The sequence below is a fragment of the Anas acuta genome, chromosome 4 (assembly GCF_963932015.1).
Source record: "Anas acuta chromosome 4, bAnaAcu1.1, whole genome shotgun sequence".
Classification (NCBI taxonomy): domain Eukaryota; kingdom Metazoa; phylum Chordata; class Aves; order Anseriformes; family Anatidae; genus Anas; species Anas acuta.
The window spans coordinates 6,443,204-6,462,910 of record NC_088982.1 but is presented as its reverse complement, the minus strand read 5'-3'; the positions used below and the strand labels follow the sequence as shown (position 1 = coordinate 6,462,910).

Genomic DNA, 19,707 nt, shown 5'->3' with positions numbered 1-19,707 from the left:
CAACAGCGACAGAGGCTAGTAGACAATATGTGCTTTACTGGCCAATACCTTGTTTCTTTTTTTAGCTGCCCAGATAAGAAAAACAATACAGAGAGGAAAGTAATAGCGGACATAAAGAGGCCACTTACACCACTGATGTTCTGCACAAGGCTTAGAAACTCCCATTACCTTTTTGTGCCTCCTCCAGTCCTTGATCAACTTTATCTGTTTAGACTGTGAAGTCTGAGACTCGTTTTCTGCTGTTTCCCACTCCCGGTTGGGCTTTGAAGCAAAACTTTATTAGAATTTATAATGTTTTTAAAGGTGTCTGGATTCACTGCACATCTACAAACAAACCAGTCGCCACAAAACTGTTTTCAAACAGAGGGAGAGCAAACAATGTTCGCTCTTTGGGGTGTTGTGATCGAGGGACGAGGAATGGGCTGGGGAAATCAGTATTTAGGTGGAACTAATTAGTAACGATGAAAAGCTAAATGACAAACGTAACCCACAGCCCCCTGGTGGGATGTTCTAAAATGGCTGTCCGCGTCTGAAATGTTTCAAGGACGTTCATTATCTGCTGGGTTGAGCGCTCTCGCAGCTCAGATAAATCGGCATTTTGAGCCACGGCATTCAGCCTGGTGCCCTGCGGAAAAACTCCCCAGTTCGTAACATCCAGCGATACAGAAGCACACAAAACACGATATCTTTTACTAGGCTAATAAAAATCAGAACGTATACTGTATAAGTTTTATAGACCACAAAGGTCTATCTTCCGTAGGAGGAAATTGGTACTTCAGTCTACTGTTGGCGTCGTAACAGAGAAAAAATATTTATCATCTGCTTTGGAAAACCTACTGGATAAAAGTCACCAGCAAAGCAAAATAACGTATCTGTAAGCTTAACGTATCTGTAAGCTTACCTGAATCCTTCCTCTCTGTGGAGCTTTTCCATGGTATGGTTTCAACTTCCTGATTAATGCACACGCAGCCACAAGGGGAAAAAGGCCAACAAGCAGGAAAATACTTCTGCCTCTTTGAGTCTACCCCAAGCAGGCAACTCTATAGGATCAGAAAGCAAAGCCCCAGGGCCACAGGGGCCTCACTTGCAGCTACTGGGCATTGCTGGGATGCACCACGCACAGGGTCGCCGGCTCCCTCCTGCACTGAGGGGGCTTTCAGAGGGGAAAGTCCTGCCGAGTGAGATATTCCCATGTCACTGAGAGCTCTAGTAGATCAAGCACAGCCCTCATGGCTGTGTTGCTCCTTGCTGAACCAAGAATGGGAGAGTGGAAACCCAAATGTCTCTTGAAAGCCACCTGGGTTCCTCTGCTGGGAACTACAGAAGAGAGCCCAGGAGAGGCGAGCTGGAGACCCTAGGAGGCACTAAAGGAGATTTTGGAGATCACCTCAGGGCTGGGAGGATCCCTGCGTCTGCAATAAGTTTATGTCTCAATACAGTTCCTGTGTGGAGCAGAAAATGACTGCTTCCAAGATGTTTCTGCAAAATCCACGTCTGCACGCTTGAGGGCAAAGCTGGACGTCCCAGGTGAAATCAGACACTTCAATAAATGCTCTGGAGTTTCAGAAAGTTCCCAAAGACCCCAAACCTCATCCAGTTCCTACGAGATCAGAAGCAAGAATGATGTCCTGTGCACAGACCTAAGCAAATGCATTTTAGTGTACCTTAATGGAAAGCGCCTCTAAAAGCAGTTATGGCTTCCCATGAAGGAGAACATTTTCCCCTTGGGTGTTTGGGTGTAGAGTGCCTATCTACATGCAAACACCTCTCCTCACCTTCCTTTCAATGATCTGGAACTGAGCAGCTTCAGAGAGGAGGCATGATGGTTGTACAAATAAAACCACCCAGGGACCACGTGCTGGCACAGAGGCCAAGTGGCACAGTTCAGCTCATATCCACAGATTTAACTTCACATCATTCCTGAAAACAGACCAGTATGCCTCTTAGAAACAGTTCCTGGCCCCAATATTTCTAATATTACAGAGAAGGTGACCTGAAAAGCCACTCAGGAGGCTGCAATCTACCATCACGTTTTTGCTCCTCCAGTGACCAAGGAGGACAGAGACTACAAGGCAATGCAAGCAGGAGTAAAAGCCAAAAGGTTGTTTTTACTTCCCCATGATGACGGTTAGGCTGGATTGCACAAAGCAATCTGATTCTTGCCAGGGTAAGCAAAGTGTTCTTGGCCCCAAAAAAAAACATCCCCCAGGGCTTTCTGTCTCACCCACCATGGACATGCATGGCACTGACCACTCTCCTCTCCAGCCAAGCCTGTTGCAAGGGAAGATGGACGGGTGTTCACTCCAACTGGCTTCCACCTACAGAACTTCGGACTTAGTCCCAAAAACATCAGCTGTTGTTCTCTGCTTCTAACGAATGAACAAACAGAATCCTTCCCTGGATTTGGAGAAGGGAGTGAGACTGCAGTAACCCTGGCAGGTTTGAGGGAAATGGGAAAAAAAAGAGAGAAACTCTATTGAGATAAATTTCCTCAATAGTATACCAAAGCCAGGGGTCTTTTACAGGCTGTATATAGACAGTACTTTTAGGTGGTTGGGTTATGTGCATTCCTTCTGGAGACCCCAAAATGTCTGCCTCAAGGATAGAAGCTGTGAGGCTTTACAAATGTTCAGTCTTGAAAAAATATTAGCAAAGATTCAGTCTTATTCATTAAAAACTTCTCCAAAGGGTACAGGTAACTGGAAGAAATTATACCAACACACAAACAACGGAGTTATGAAGTACAGACAGTGCTCTGACCCTCTTCACCTTTCTGAATTTTTCTTTCTAACCCTATTAATACTCCAAAGAAAGCCCAGGCAGCCCACCTGTGAATGAAAGCCTTTCCTCCCACATCCATTGCTGATAGCTCATTTCAGTGTTCCCTACTTCCACAGATAATTTCTTGGATCTCCAGCAAGGAGAGGTCTCCTAAACCTCAGGAACACCACATAAAGATCTATCAGCACAATAGCTAAGCTAATAGGAAAATCTCCAAAAGTGCTGTCTGCCCAACTCGTCTCCCGCTGGAGTCAGTAGGGCTTAATTACAGAACTCAGCCTCCTCCAACAGCAAGTTGAAGCCTGGTGCAAACACGACACTCCCTGAAAGTTACCTCTATTACTGGGGGTTAAGCACTGCTTAAGCCTTGAAAAGTTCCCCTTAACTGGCACAGGTGAGTCACAGAAACATCTCAGATGCCAGCCAGTGTGGACCCTACATGATCGCCAAGGGCTCCTTATGGTGCTTTGCACCCAAAAAGAGGTTTGTACCCAAAATCAGAAGAACAGAGCTCTCTGTGCCTCGGTCTCAGCCTCCATGGCAATCGTATCCTCATGGTTGTGGATGCCTTCAGTAGAGTTTCACCCTCTCTTACAGCAGTTTCTGGACAGTTAACCCAAAATGCACTGATAGTGTTCAGTTCATGAAAATTTGGTCTAGGATGTTGGAGAGATCTGTGAGCACGGCCTAGTTGCTCATAAATGTGCACGGATGGATGGCTGCCATCTGAACAGAGACTACAGATCCAGACATCACTTTTAATGCAGTGACATGGAAAACTCTAGCTTAGAAAACAGCAAAATTTGTGCTACAGGCACAGTTGTGAAGCTTGACCTTTCCAAAAACCCAGGGAATATGTGGTGGAAGAAATGGGTATGTACGTACACATGTATGTAGAGATAGGCACATATATACCAGGTATACCAGCACGTATCTTGCTCCTCTGTTGGGTGGGATCTGGGAGCTAAAAATGGGCCACAGAAGGGAGGGGAAGGATTGAGAGGAGAACAGTAAATATACAAAAATAAATAAGTATTCTAACACTGTTCAAGCTGAAATGTTAATTCCCCAGCTCTTCTAGGTTGTGTAAATTTTGTTTTAAATCTCCAAGGGAAATTCGCCTGCCTACTCTGCAGTATTCAGTCCAAGGCAGTTGTTCATTAGCTCAGGGGGAGCAAGACAACCCTTCCGAGGGCACATTCACGGGGTCCAAAGATGAGGTTCTGCTACCAGCCGCTAAGCCATCCTGCCCTGTCTTCATAGAGAGGGAGCCTCATGACCAGCTTAGCACAGATTAGTGAGATGAGGATCCCATCCCGACAGTCTAGTGGAAAAAACAGTGTGTGTCTTCAGCCCAGCTCTAGTCCTCGTTTCGGTGCTAAAAGATGGAACAAATAGATCTGGCTCATGACTTTGACATTTGCTCTGGTATCATCATCAGCTCTATCTGATAGGATGACACTACTTAGACTGTGGTAGCCAGAGGAAATCCAATGCTAAGGAAATGGACATTCATTTAATGTTTATCTAGGATCTGCTCCACCAATGAATTCCAGATGTTGGCTTTAATTGTCGCATTCTGGTATGTTTAAGCAGCAGGAGTTCGTAAGGCCGATTTGTAAATCAATCTGGCAGCCTCATACTGAATCCCATCTCTGCCAGCTTTTCTAAGTAAGATGCTCTTAAAACATTAAGTACTTAACGTGTCTGCAATACAAAAGGAAGGAAAGATTTTTACGAAATCCCTCCCCTGATGTTCTTCTCCTTTCGCTCCTTCTCCCCTTCATTTCCTCCCTGTGGGACTGCAACACAAGCTACTCCCCTTGGATGAGTGCAATGAATTTTAGCAGTCCTAAAGCTGAAGAGGGTGACTCCCTGCAACAGGGTATGAGGGTGCCTCCCTGCAGCATGGGCTGAGCACCCTGCTCCTGACTCACATGCATTCTTTCCGTGTAATTCCACTGATTTCCCACCACGACCAACGGCAACTGCATGCATGGACTACATCCAGTGATAGGGCTCCTGATATCTGAGCTCAGAGTTCTCTTAAAGCAGAAAAAAAAAAAAAGAAAAAAAGAAGAAAAAAAAAAAAAGATTACTGTAATCTTGGAACTGTCTCAGGCCCCACCTTCCTTGTTCCTATTAATTTGTATTTAGCTGTTACAGAGGTCACAGCTCATATCCAGAGGTGGTACAGAAATGCCTTTCACATTCTGAATCCCAAAGCATTGTCCAAGCTCTGAGTTAGGCACTGGCAAGCCTTGCAGTGGTTTTGTGCTCACTGTGAGTTCACCCAACAGCAGAATGCATTGCGCTGGTGTTAGAGGGATTACTTATTGCGACAGCTAGGTTACTGGTCAGGCTTTGCTTACAAGAGAGCAAACTGTCTTTAAAAACAGCTTCAGCTTAAGTACTATTTCCCTAATGGTCAGGGCAGCCACTATAGTTTCTCAAAATTGCTTTAGAAATCCATTCTCTCAATCTCCTTTTAAAATGCCCATTCCTGAGAAGCACCTCAGCATTCAACACACGTGAACCCGACTTACATTTTCCCAAGGAATGTGTGCTCAGTACACACATTTTTCAAAAGGTGTCACTGGATGGGTAGGTAGGATTTCAAAACCTTTCAGCACTGGCAATACTCATCCCAAGGAAGTTCATGGGAATACTTCAAAAGGCATTGACTCAGCCTCGGCTGAGTAATTTTGAAAACCTCCCCTTTATCTTCCAGCTTTGCTGGCCCCAGAGATAAATTGCTTTAAGTTCAGTTAAACATCCTCCTTTAAAAGTACAGGCTTCTAAATGGGGTCCTTCTCTCTTAAGAGCACAAAACCCATTTCACTCGTGGCCTGAGTCATGCCACACTTGAAGAGACGTTTGCTTTACACACTGAGCAGGGACCAAAGCATCAGCAAAGAACCGGCTGTATCATCTCAGCTTACCAGTGGTTTGCACTTGAGGCTGGAGGAGAAATCCCACTTCCCTGCAATCCCAAATGGGCAGGATGCAGTGAGCAGGCTTGGAAATACCTTCTACATCCATAGGACCATGTCTAAGCAAGGCACAAAAGCAGCGCCACCCCCAAAAAGTTAAATCACTGCTGGTGTGAAAAAAAAAGCTGGTAAGGGGCTCCAGAGAGGTGGCTGTCGGTAAGACAAGCAATAAAATACTGCAAAAACAGGCTGCAGCAAAACATAACAGGAAAAATGTGCAGACAACCTGTTGGGTTTTATTCCCTATGTCTGAAACCATTTCTGCGGTCCGTAGCACATGAGCAAAGACAAACAGATTTGGCCCCAAACACAGAGGAGTGCTTTCTCCAAATACCAGATGGAAAGGATCCAGTGAATGTTTTAATCAATTTGCCCTTCAGGACATGCCACCGTGACCTTGTAGGAGCAGGGACGCTTTCACAGGACCAGCAATATTCCCTCCCTCGCTGCAGATGCTGAAGGATGGCAAAAACGTTACTGGTGAGCAGCCGGGTGTGCAGCCTGTCCTCATGCAAAATGTGGCACTCGAGCACAAGAAGAGCCAAAAATTCCTGAGAAGAGCTAAGACAGGTCAAACAAACAAATAGCAATAACCACACAGAAAGCGTAACCTTGGTGTTTGAGGTTTAACAGTTTAATTTATAGCTGAATGTGTCCGTGACCCAGGTTTTGCCTAGAACAAGGGTAAAACGTATCCAAATCATTCCTGGCAGAGGGACAAGAGATGCACTCGGGTGCAGAGGGTACTGAGGGTGTCAGGTGGTCAAATTCCTTTCTGATGCAATTCCACTGATCTACCCCAAAAAAACCACTGCCCTTTGGTCTGTTTATCATGGCAAGGTTTCAAGGACCCATCACAAAATTATCTGTAATTTCTCTGTAATTACCCAAGGATGGAGCGCCCAGGGAACAACCTCTGTTTTCTGAAGGTCGCAGAGACACGTTTTGAAAATGGGCACGATTACAGCTTCTCAGACACCTCCCTGCACACTCCCAAAACCATCCCAGAGGCAAAGGGCTTGTGGAGTCCCCACAGATGATGCCAAAAGATCCACTAATGTGTGTGGGAGACGGCTCAGATCTCAGGAGCATATGGCTCACATCGGCACCGGAGCAGCACACCCAGCACCTCGCTGCAGTTTCAAGCCAGAGGCACAGATCAGCTCCTCACAATTCACCCTCAATAAATAGTATTCACTTCCCACAAGTGGAGGCTGCTGCATCTTCCAAACCTCCTTGAAGGAAAGGGATTAAGGAAACCACACTCAAACCAAAGCGGCTCAGAGACCCTGGCTGGAACAAGCTGCTCTGCGCTGAATTTCCCCAACTTTCTCTTGGGTTGGAGCATTTCTCCTGCCAAAGCACACATGAAGGCTACCAGGAGAAGCTGAAGTGGGCTCGCAGTTGTCAGGAGACACTGCAAACACAGCACAAACACTGGGCTTCTCCTCTGCCACAAGATTCCTGGGATTGCTCTGGAGAGAGGAGCAGGCAGGTCTGGGAATCCCACCCGTGTCTGCAGTGGGTCCAGCTCTCTTCCCAAAATCCCTGCCAGCAAATGAGGAGGACTGCCACCAGCTCTTCTCTCTCCTGCCAGCTGCATGTTCAATACAGGTGAGATGGAGACCCTTGGTTACTTCAGCAGACAGGTCATTATAATTTATTCTAGCTGGAAAAAAAAAATCATTATGCCAATCCATATGGCTTCTCTTTAAGAGGCGAAACACCTAATACGGGACTTAAGAAAACTCAACTGAGAATCTGGTGGTGGTGTTTTTTTCCAAATCAAAATGATTTTGTGATGGAGGATTCAATCCCAAATGTTTCAAAGGCCTGTGTTGCCAGTCAAGCAGAAAACTAAATCAACTCAACAGCTGTAGTGACTTGACAACATTTTTCAGGGAAACAATGAACTGGAAGTAAAACAAAAATGGTAATAAAAGTCCTATTTGGACTCCTATTTTGGAGTCCAAAAGTCATTTGGATTGTGTGATGAACTCAGATTTAATGACTTGGTTGGCATAAAGAGATCAGAAGACCATTCAAATTCTGCATTTCTTGCCCTATAAGCTTTGTAGTGTGTCTGTAAGAAAACTGGATACATAAGCAGGAACACGTGTATGTGTATCAGCATGAATGGAAAGAAGAAAAAAAGAAAGACATCAGCTGCCTTTGTCGTACTGGATCATTGCAATGCAGAATAAAGCTATTTGCTTCCTTTTAATTTACATGAAACATTTTCTGTACAGGGCTGTTTATAATTTAGCTCGTGATTAAACAAGAGCATTGTTCTTACTGCTTGTCTCCCTATTGTTCTGCCACTTGCTGTAATTTAAAGCAACGCAAGAGAAATCACAGACAGATGCATTGTGCAGAGGACAGATGTGTTGACCCACAGGGTGCTTTAACAGCTAAGCTTGTAAGAACAATGTTCATGTTCTTCGCTTTTTCTGAACTTGAAAAGAAAGTTCTCTTTACAACACTAATTTGAGAGCTGCAAAATACATTATGAGAGTAGAAAGTGAAGGGATAAATTCTCTGGTATCTGATTTCTTTCACTGCTTGGAGGGGCTTTACTTCTCCCCTCTTTTCCTTGGCTTCAGTGAGAGCAGCAGGTTCCACCTTGTCAGCGAGACCAGAGTAAAACTGACATTTTATGAGTGGAACCAGTCCAAGACTGGTGGCTTATGCTCTTAACATCCTGACATCTCAACCTCCGAGAGCAGCAGCGGCGCTGCTTCCAGTGGCTGCAGAACACCTTAAAAAGCAGCACAAACTGACAATGAAAATAAACTACGGTTGCTGCACTGCTGGAGTCTGGCAGCCCTTAACAAATAAAGCGGCGTCTGGGTGTTAAAATACATAAATCTGTCATCATTACCAGGCTAAGGGGTCGTCATCCTATTCACAAAATAAAAGAACTGTGCATAATCAGTAGGGCAGGGAGTTCAGAACAAAGTACGCCTTTTACAAACTCTCAACTGCTGATAGATGGATGTTTGCAAGGGACTTAATGTCTTTAACAGGGTACATTCAAGAAGGAGTGTAGGTTTCAGAACTCCTGGGATTAGTGTTTTTTTTTTTCTCTTCTTTTCCATATTTATTGCCAGAAGTGTATAATGTAAACACGTGGGTCTTCTAACTGTGAAACCCACGTTATTATAAAGTACGAAGAATTAAAGCATTCTAGCACAATGATATTATTCATCAAGCACAACATAGAATATGTTCTCTCACCAAAAAAAAAAAAAAAAAAAGGATTTAAAAATAGGTTTATACACAAACTGCCAGAAGGTTTTCTTTTCTTTTTCTTCATCTTTTTCTTCATGTAGATGCCAAAGACAGCACAGGAAAGGTAGAGAACCAGATCCTACAGGAATGTAAAAATACACCTCCTCTACAGGCATACATTTTAGCAGGCAAAGTATCTACATGTATAGATCAAGAAGCAGCATGTGAGCGATCAATGGTGTGTGTGTGCACGCATTTACACATAAAGAGGGAGTCTCCAAAATCAACAGTCAAGTCACACCTTATAAACTTGCCCAACTTCTGCTGTTCCCTCTATAATAAATATTACGCACTGTGCCTTAATTTACAAGCGTGCTTTTGGTACATTTCTCTGTTAACTGATATTAAACGACTGAAATTCAGCTACAAAACATTATCCATGGTATTTACTGGGCAAACTGAGGACAGCAGAGCTGTATGACACCCCACGAGCAAATGGGCCACAGCGCTCTTTGGCAGGGACCTCCTGGAGACGCTGTGCCCAAAAACCTCGACCAGCTTCAGAGGTCCACTGTGCTCAGTGTGGCCATGTGAAATCCAGCCTGGGGCAAGAAGAAGGAGAACAGGTGCCAAGGAAACACTGGCAAGAAAATGGAAGGAGAGTTATAGAAAATTTAACACAAAGATCCTGCTGCTGGGGTTTGATGGTCATCTGGTATGGTAGGTGAGATGGCGGGTATCTCAGAACTGTTGATGACCACTCTGTCTGTCAAGCCTGTAATTAGCCTGATTGCCTCTCATTGCTTGGGGCACCCCTAATTAATTAAAAGACCCTTAACTAAAGATCTGCAGTCACAGCAGACTTTGGCAGGTAATTTAGACCACCTTTTGCAGGCCTGCTCTCTACACACATTCACATCACCTCCTCAGACCTGAGACTGCTGTGGCTTTTGGACCAGCAGATGTGGACAGATTAGCAACCGTGCACATCACCATTGCTCTGGCAACACGGGCTGAAATTCTGCCCATTAGCTCTATGGAAAATTATAACAAAGACAGTTCTGATTAATAAAATCAGAGGCAGAAGCTGTTTTCAGCCTCAGACTTACTGACCAAAAAAACCCAACACATATGCCACAACCTCGTTGGGATCAGAGGCGGATTCTATTAATATCATTTAACAGAAGGAAGCCATAAACTGCTCAGATCAAACATACTTTTTTTATGTCAGCCCGCCTGCCATTGTGTATTGCTTTCGTTCCCAAACAATATTTGTGTGGCAAGCAGAGCTGCAGCTTGATACTTGCAGGGGTGTAGCAGCAGCTACACACTCCAAAGCATCTGCAAAGGACTGTGGGCTAACTGCATCCATATGTCCTGCACGCCTCAGATTTACACTGCCTGCAGCTCTGGTCTGCCACAGTCTACCACAGGATGGAGTATGGGGGGAAATTATATATACATACATATATGTATGAATTTCATGCTTACATTCGTGGAAAAAAATCTTTTCATTTCCTTTAAATTGTGAACAGGTGTTGTCACCTTCTTAACTCGACTTCTATGTTACAGCTTCACGAAGGGAAAAAGAAATCTACCCGAAACAGCGAGGCTTTTGTTAGCCAGAACATGATGTATTGATAAGCGTACTGTAAAGTTTGTTATAAAATCAAATGAAACTAATAAAACCCAACAAAGATCTTGTAAAATCTGTGGACATTATACTGCATTAGCGCTGAGCTACGTTATAGATCTGGACATGGAAGAAACAAGACAGCTGCCCGGTTCTGATGTTTTTCAGCCTTTCACACCCGTTCACTGAGAGCTGTCGGTTAAAACTCTTGATGATACGTTTTTGATCGGTCATTTCCAGAATGATAACAGCTAACACTGGCATTCACATCATCACCTCTTTCTGGAGAAAGATTTTTCAAGAACAAGTTATTACGGGCTGCAGTGACCTCAATCTAAGTGTAGAACTCATCAAAATGACTAAAATTAATGAAAATGTTTATTTTTCCAGCCATCCAGAAATAGTCATCCTTTAATTTTAGTTTTTCTCTCTCCTCCTTTCCTCTCCCAGGACAGTGGACACTTTCCAGGACTAAACGTGCTGCACATTGGGACAGGGAGCTTGTTAAACTCTAAGTGGGATTCCCCAAACGAGGAGGAAATGAAGCACCACTGAAATTCAGGGGATGGGAACACCTAAGTGCTTTTAGATTACTTTTAATATCCAGAGCTGTGTGCTTGTGCTGTCCCCGCACAACACCAGGCTCGGTCAGGGTGTGTGTCTTCACGCCTCAGCTAATAAACACTCGGAAGGAAGAGCCCTCGCTTGGGTGAGACAACCATTAGTCAACGATGAGTCACTTCCACTGGAAAAGGAGCTTCACTTCCAACCAAAAACTTTTTAGCTACAAATTTGCACCGAAACATGAAAATACTCATGTTTTACGTGCCGAACATTTCATACTTCTCTAGTCAATGGGTCACTCAGCACCACAACCTGCATCTGCACCGCGTGGGCCTGCTATGCCCCCACACCGCGCTCTGGCCAGAAGGCCTCGTGCAGTCACTGTGACTGGTAGGCCTCAAGTAGTAAATTAAGGCTCCCCTTTTCTCCTCGGCTCCCAAAGGCCAAAAACAATCTGAGCTTTAATTAGCAACATAACCATTACTAAGCATCAGCGACTATGGCCAGATCCTCATCTGGTGTTAATCAGGCTGCGTATGCACAGGAGGCCACCAACGTAGATCCAGCTGCCGGATTGGGGCCTTAACAAATTAAACATGAGAACTTTGTTACTGTTTATTGTCACAAGGAATTCTTCATTTCCATATAACAACTGACTAATCATCATTAGTCATGATTATATGCCCTGTGATTGTGTTAACGGTCCCACGCTGGATGGGCTGCCTTTCGCACTTGGTGCTAAGGTAAATGTGCTAAAGCAGGATTGCTCGCTCCATACCATGCTTAGCTCAAACCACCTTGTTCTCAAATGCAAATACTGCACTTTTTTTTTTTTTTTTAAGTGTTGACTCATTTCAGTTTTTGCTTAGCATTAGCAGTCCCTCGGTGCACACATTGCTGACTCAATGTTGATTCACATCTTCTTGCTGAGCACATTTCTCTCTGGTCCCCGGAGTTTATTAAGACGCCAAAATCCAAACATAAATGAATTTGTCATGCTTTTCCAAGATGGCTGGTGGCACCTGACTCTAGGCTACAAATGTTTTCTCAGCTTTTGCAGTATAAATGAATTCTGAGACACGGATTGATGACTTCATTGGAGAGCTGTAATGCAAACCATATTTTACTGTACTTGACTTTTTTTTCACTCAGTATTTTCTACTACTATGAGCAGGAAAAAAAAGCACATTAGAATAAATATTCCTTCAGACATTGCCATGAGTTTTTTCAGGATACTTACGCTGACTGTTAAGAGAAAGGTTATTTTAATGCAAATTTTTCACACATGCCGGTTATCCAAGAGAGCTGTCTCTGGACAAGTTGTAAAAAGCATAAAACAGCAGCTGGCTCAGCAGGAAAAAGCTACTTTAAAGATAAATCTTCTGATGTCAGGAAAGATTCTCACGGTAATCAACTGCAGCAGACAGACAGCAGACATTTAAGAATAAATTTGATTTGTTTGAAAACAAGATGTAGTTCAATTTCTGAACAACCCATGTGAGTGTGGTTCAGGACAAGCTGCTCTGCCTCCTGCTCTATGCATCAGGATTTTACTGATGGCTTGGCCACTCAGAGGGCCAGGCAGCAGAAAGGGAGGTATGAACTGAATGGTGATGGATTTTTCCCCCAAATCTTCCTCCAAATAAACCCAGAAAAGAGAAAAAGCAAATGTGACAGTCAGAGATACAGGACAGAAAGAAAAACACTGGAGCAGCTGTTCCTTGAACTTAAGTGTTGATCTTCTGGGATGGTGTGCTGAGATGATCTCAAGCAGTCTACAAACATCAAGTGAAGCAAGAAACCTACAGAGCAGAGACAATCCCAACTCTGCTCTTGCTACTGCTTCCTATTTCCTTTGCTACAGAAGGTAATAAGAAACATGCATGCAGATGCAAAAATAAATAAAGTCTGATCTTTCATCACTTGGTTTAGCAGTTGATGCAAGATGAAGTATTTACTGGTAGCACCTGTAGCAATAGCCCTGTGTGTTGCAACGCTGGCACACCTCGCACGATTTCACCCAGAACATTTCTGCAAGTGAAAAACCTTCTGTGTTGTGTATTAATGAAAGAGGTTATTATGCCACAGCATAAATATTTGCTAATAGTCCTTCCTACAGCTGTTCATCGACAAATTTCCCTTCAGAAAATGGCCAGACTTCTGGAACAAGTGATACTGTTATTGCAGAAAGGGATTGTGGTGGAGGTTATCCAGCACTTCCTTGGTTTGGGTAATTTATAAGTTTCACCTACTTGGTTTAAGACTCCCCAGGGAGGTCCTGGTAGCTGCAGCATGCAATGTCTCCATCTGCCTCCAGCACCCACATGTCTGGGCTACAGCACTGATGGAGGGAAAGCCACCTGAGATGGCTGGCAGAGCATGGGACCCAGCAGATGACACACACATGGCATTGGGACAAAACATGCCCCATTCAGTACACAAGGTGGACAGTTTTCAAATAACGAGACATTCAACACTGTGCTTCTTCCTTAGGCTTCCCTTTATAGCATACTGCAAAGGAACTTGTATTGTGCAGTAAAGAAATTGCATGTTTCAACCAAGCATCTAAAAACAAAATAAAGCTACTTTTCACACCTGGAGATTACAAACCAGCTCTTCTGAATTGATTTAGCTGGAAGAAAACAAAAACGAAAACAAAACAAAAAAAAGCCTCCCTTCAGTGGACAATCAAAGGCAAGATTTCATGGGCATCATTGTACAAGCAACTTTTTGGGGGAGGTACAACACATTTCTTTTGATGAGCCTGCAGATAATTCTCTGCAATAAGGAACTATTGTACTTAATAACCGTAATGCAGATTTAATACTGATTAAAGAGGAGTTCCTTTTCCAGCATCTGTAAATCTGTCTGCAGTTTAATTGGCATCCCGAATTTTGTGGTAAGCCACAAAAACTATTAAGGCTGGCTAGGAGAGGAAATTGTAGTTTTGACTTATATTGGTTATCTGCTTTTACTGGCTTACATTTCATGCAGGGGTGTATTGGAGCAGGATTCCTTGGATCTTTGGGATCTGGGTCCTGCTGTCTGAGAGGATGGAGAAAAAAGCAGTGCAGAAATCAATTGGTACCATCTGGGTTGGCAAAACCTTTGTCTGAGAAGGAAGATCAAAACCCCAAAATAAGAAAGGACTCCCTTCCAACAGAGCAGCAGGAAGATACTGAATTAGGAAGAAAAGACTTTACGAAGAGTTGTGGAGGAGGAATAGGGTGAGACTTAAGAAGCTTAGTCTCAACTCCGAGCCACAGCTCATATTTTCTGTGGTCTTGGATTAATCACTCGATCTCTCTTTGCCTTAGTTACCATCTGTAAAATCCCAGTAATCCGTCTCATCCACACTTGCAGACTGAACGTCCTCCAGCCAAACAACATGTAGGTATGTCTACCAGATGGGTAAAGGCCGACCCAAGTTTGCTCTGCTCATGCGCTGAGCTGGCTGGCTGGAAGCAAGATTTGGCACGGAAGCCACAAAGAGGCATTAGAAGAGGCTTAAACCCAAATTATTACATCTCACAGAGACCAGACGTAGACAGGGGAGCTCCCCTCTGCCACATCTGCTGGCACTCATTGATATTGGTGGATCCACTGACCTATATATGTTTTTTTTTATGTTTCAGATTTTTGTTGTCTCTCTGTAGTACTTTAATAGAATATAAAGGCTAATATGAGTTTAGATTAATAGGAGTTATACAGCACTGAATGCAGGCAGAGAGGTTCAATGCTGCTGAATTTTAGTCTCTGCTCTCTGTAGGGCCTTGGTTAAACCTTCACCATATCCTGCTACAGTTTACATATAATATAAGGGTGATAGTTCCTCATTTGCCAGTGGTGTGGCAGAGCTCAGTTCACAGCATGTAGCCTAACTACAAAACCTTTCAATAAGCTACTGTATGGATAACAGATATTACTGCTTAAACTCCCAGAATGTTCTCATGCCAAACTAGATTTTATTTTTTCAAGTCCCGGTGTTTAATGAATCATCTGATTCTACTCTGGATTTAATATCTTAACCACCTTGCCGGAGTCTGACACCTGCGTGGTTTATACTTGTTAGGTGTCGGCAGTAAAGCAGAATAAGAGGGCTTTTTCTCCTTTGAAGGAGTGGGAGAATGAGAGGCCATATGGTTCAAAAGGCTACTGTGCCTAATGAAGTTTGTGCTTTCCGGAGCACAAAAAAAACAGTTCCATCAATTTGATCTTCATCCTCAAAACCGACATGCGGTTGGTTTTAAAACACTGCCTCCTTCTCAAAAACCAACAAAGGACCCTTCTTGACCGAAAGCATTTTCACCAAGACAAACGCGAGCATCTGGTCAATGCATTAAATGCTTGGACCCTTTGAAAGAATAAAGTCGGCCATACCTTGTGTTTACTTGCAGACCTTGGAAAGAAAGACACTAGGGGAACATTTGTTTTCAGGGGAAATTCTTCTAATGAAAAGAAATCGTTTTGAAACATTACGCGAACACATCTGTACCAGTGGAGACAAGGGACAGAAGTAATCCATCAAAAATGCTGCAAGCAACAACAACCACACTGCGAGACAAGGCAGCAAGGTGCAAAAAGGGTAAGAAATAATGTCTTTAGCCAGCATTACAATAAGGACGCGTGGAGACGAACGATAACTCAGCCCATACGTCTGCCACACATTTAGTTTAAAGTTAGCCTTTTCTTGGCAGTTGGTGATCGATATTTATTTGCATAGGGCTCAATCTCACACCCACAGAGGCTGGTGGGAGCTTACCATTTCCTTCCATAGCTTCCTGATGAGGCTCCAAATAACCAGTGTTTGTGCTCAGGGCTTTTCAGTGCCAAATATAATGAACGCTATTGTTCTTGACACAATTTAATTTGATAATCCAATTTCCCTGAGCAACTGAACTGCAGTTTTTGCCTCAGTCTTTCCTGAATGCTAGTCAGCTTTTACCCTGCGCCTCCCTGCTTTGCCCTCTCATTTGTTTCTATCGTGCTCCCAAGAACAGTCAGGGCCTTTTTTGACTCACAGATGCTGCGATGCCACTTTGCCTTGGAGTAACAAGAGCTAGTTTGGATCCTGAGCCTAACAGAAGACACAGGATGACGGGATGACGTGGATTAAGGACCCTGGCTACCTCTGTGTAGAGCAAAAGTTTAAGCATGGCTGAAACAGCTCCTGTAGCATTCCCTTCTCCACACCAAACAGTCTAGAAGCCATGCCCAAAGGGAGTCTGCACAGACATCAGTTTTCATAGACTATTTCCACTTCACCATTTCTGCACAGCGGAGGAAAGAAGGAAGGATGAACACGGGAAGGAAGGAAGTGTATGAGGAAAACCACACCACAAATCGCATGTAAGCTACAAGCTGGCTTTGGCGGCTTTATATCACTGATGCTCCAGGAGCTGTAAAGCAAGAGGGCTCCCTCACCTAGGCATCTCTCTCCTGATAAGACATTTACGTTCTGGTCTCTCTCTCATACTGGCTCTGCAGCAAAGTGCATTCTCCAAGAATCACCCTGTTATCGGGTGATAATCCTCCATCAAGCAGTGCCAAGTGTTTGCTACATGCTCTGAGTCCACAGCAGCCCTCCTACTGTGAAGGGGAAGAAGAAGTAGAAAAAAAAAAAAAAAAAACAGGCCAAGTGCCAACCAGCAGGCAGCTGGATGCAGCCCTAAACTGCGTCCTCACTTTTACTCTGTGAGCAGAAATGGGACTTTGTTGGTCAGATCCTGGGGTGCTGACTGGACAATAGCATGAGCAATATACCTGACTTCCCCTCTCTTTGTACCCTTTCCCTTTGCTCCAGCATCCTCCAGCAAGTCAAATTTCATCCTGCCCATTCCCAAGTTTTTCCCCTCACACAGACAAAGAGCAACGAACACATTTCTATGGCAGCCACAGCAGAGGAATCGCCGATTATACAGAGGAGTTTCTTTGCAGGACTTTAGGAATGCTCAGCTCAACAGGTCACCCCAAAATCCCATCACCAGGCAAAGGAAGTCCTTGGAGGCCAGTCAAAAGCACAACTGGAGAACCCAGTCACCAAGCTGGCATCCAAAACTTAATCTTGTCTTCATCAAGTGGTTTTCTCAGCAGCTGAGCATCCCTGAGTAACCTACCGGCTCTGAACCTTGTTTCAACCTAAATATTACTGTTCCTGAAGATACCATGTTTTGCAAAAGCTCAGTACATGCTGAGCTGTACCAGCTGTACCTTTTTTTTTATGGGTACCTTAACATTTGTTTTGAGAACTATCCTGTTCCAACGGCAAACATAAAGATCAGCGTGACCTCTCCTTATCACACAGCCTTTCCTGTGTGGAATTCACTGTGATCTGGACCCCAGTGGCTATTGCATCATTTCTGTTTATTTGTAACCTTTGGCACCGCGCAATCTTATCTGCCTGCAGCCGGCTGCAGCCGAAGATGTGCAGCACCACCGCCAGCTCTGGCAGTCCTCAAATGCTAGAAAGGGCCAGCTAAGAGGGGAGGTCAGTAAATGATTAGCAGAGCAAACCTGCAGCCCTCTCCTCCCTCTGGAGCAGGTGAGGCTGGGCGTTCCTCCAGCCCTACTCACCGATCACGATGAGGGTGTAGTTCACATTGGTGCTGCCGAAGCCATTCGTGGCTTTGCAAATGTAGGTTCCCGCGTCCTCGCTCTCCACCTCCTTGATTTTCAGCCCCTGCTGAAGGATTCGGAACCTCGTCCAGCCGCTGTGGATCGTGCGCCCGTCCTTCATCCACATGGTGAGAGGTGGAGGGTCGCCCTCCACCGGGCACAGGAGCTTGATGGTCCTCCCTAGCCTCACGGACTGGCGGTGGATCACTTTATCGGCAATCCTTGGGGGGCCTAAGAAAGAGCAGAGAGCAGAAGAGTCGTTAGTGTTTTTGCTAATGATATGGCATTGATTTAAAGAGCAGTCATCAGTCAAGCCACTGCACATTGGCTGCTGCACAGAGATACCAGGGTAACAGGTGGCAGGGACTGTTGCAGGTTGTAGAAACAGGGACACAGGTTGTAGGAGATTTTTGGTGCTTCCCACAAATCTCTTACAAAGCCAAAAATGCAGGTGATTACAGAGGGATACATCAACAGAGATACTGGTTTTTGTGAGACCTGGGGCTACAGCTTTCCCATCGTCAGCAGCTCACGCTAATCCACAGCTCTCACCCACCAGCCTGGTTCTGATCCTCCTGTCCTTTCCCAAAACACCCACGTTTTCCTACAGTAAGAAGGAATCCTGTATACAAACTGTATTGGGTAAAAAAACTGGAGTGATTTTAAACTTAACACCAATCCTAAAGGCAAAAGTTGTAACAGTGCAGGTACTTAAAACAAAACACTGCCTCCCCCAATCAAAAAAAAAAAAAGAAAAAAAAAAAGAAAAAAAAAAAAGAAAAAGTTATAATCCTTTCATGTAGTATGTACAGTAATTCCCTTTAATAGTCACCAGATGGGCTCTATCTGAGACCTGTAAGCCTGCAGTTGTCAGACATAAAGTGTTCGTTGGGTAACGCTTCACCGAAGGGCACAGCATAGCTGCTAGCATTGCTTATAGTCCAAATGAGGATATTTTGATAAATTGCCTCGGCAGCCCTGCTGACTCAGCCTGACAGCCGAATGTTTGCTCTTTGCAAAAGGTGATCATTTCATGCAAAACAGAGCGTCCCTGGAATACCACAGAGCGAACCCGCTGTTTGCCATGCGGTAACAGGACACACTTGGACACGCCAACACACACACACACAAAAATAAAAAAGTGATAAAAACAGCAGGAATGGTCCCGTAGCTGAATTCAACCTGAAAATGTCCTCCCAAGGCTCCAAAAAGTTGAAGCAGAGTCTCTTCTTCCTGCATCTGCATTTTCCTTAATCAGTCCATTGCACAAGTTCCCCACTCGGACTGCAATAGCAGTGCTTTTCCCAGAACACCCTCTTAATGGGTGTGATAATAAGGGCCCTGCTCTTGCATAAGGACAAAATGTTTTGCTAAGGATTGCTGATGCTAAGTTGCACCCAAACCCACAAGATGTTTGTGGGATTTGAAACCGCTCCTTCGTGTTTTATTTCTATTTCTAGCATTTTGCAGGACAGGACCCACACGGAATATTCTACAAAGCTCATATTTGCGCTTATGACTAATTCCCATTATTTCAGTGTCCGCCTGAATTTTCTCCAGTGTGACTAAGGCAGCACGTACGGTCCAGCTCACAGATGACTGCAGAGCTGCTGTCGCAGTTGCTCGTGTTGAATAGCACCCATGGATTTCGCAGCTTTGCTGGTGAGCAAAAGTGCTGCTCAAGCCGAGGAAAGAGTCATGAACTAGCTCGAAACCCATTCATTAGTTTAACTAAGAGGCTGATTGAGGCAACAGGGCTTAGTTTAGACACACACACATTCTAGTGAGCTGCTGAAGTCCCAACATGGGGATCTCGAGAGCAATTCTGAAAAAGTCAGTCCCAAGGAAAGATCACACCCATTCCAGCACACCTTCTGCTGGCACCCATGG

The 19,707-nt window shown here is 44.4% G+C and overlaps 1 protein-coding gene across 2 annotated transcripts in view; it reads right to left on the bottom strand.

Annotated features, from left to right (window-relative positions):
• Positions 1–19,707, bottom strand: part of FGFRL1 (fibroblast growth factor receptor like 1) — a 168,242-nt gene that overhangs the window by 72,370 nt on the left and 76,165 nt on the right. For both annotated transcript variants that reach the window (XM_068679639.1, XM_068679638.1), the window contains exon 3: positions 17,776–18,048. In XM_068679639.1, the coding sequence (XP_068535740.1) occupies positions 17,776–18,048 (273 nt within the window). The remainder of the gene's footprint in view (positions 1–17,775; positions 18,049–19,707) is intronic.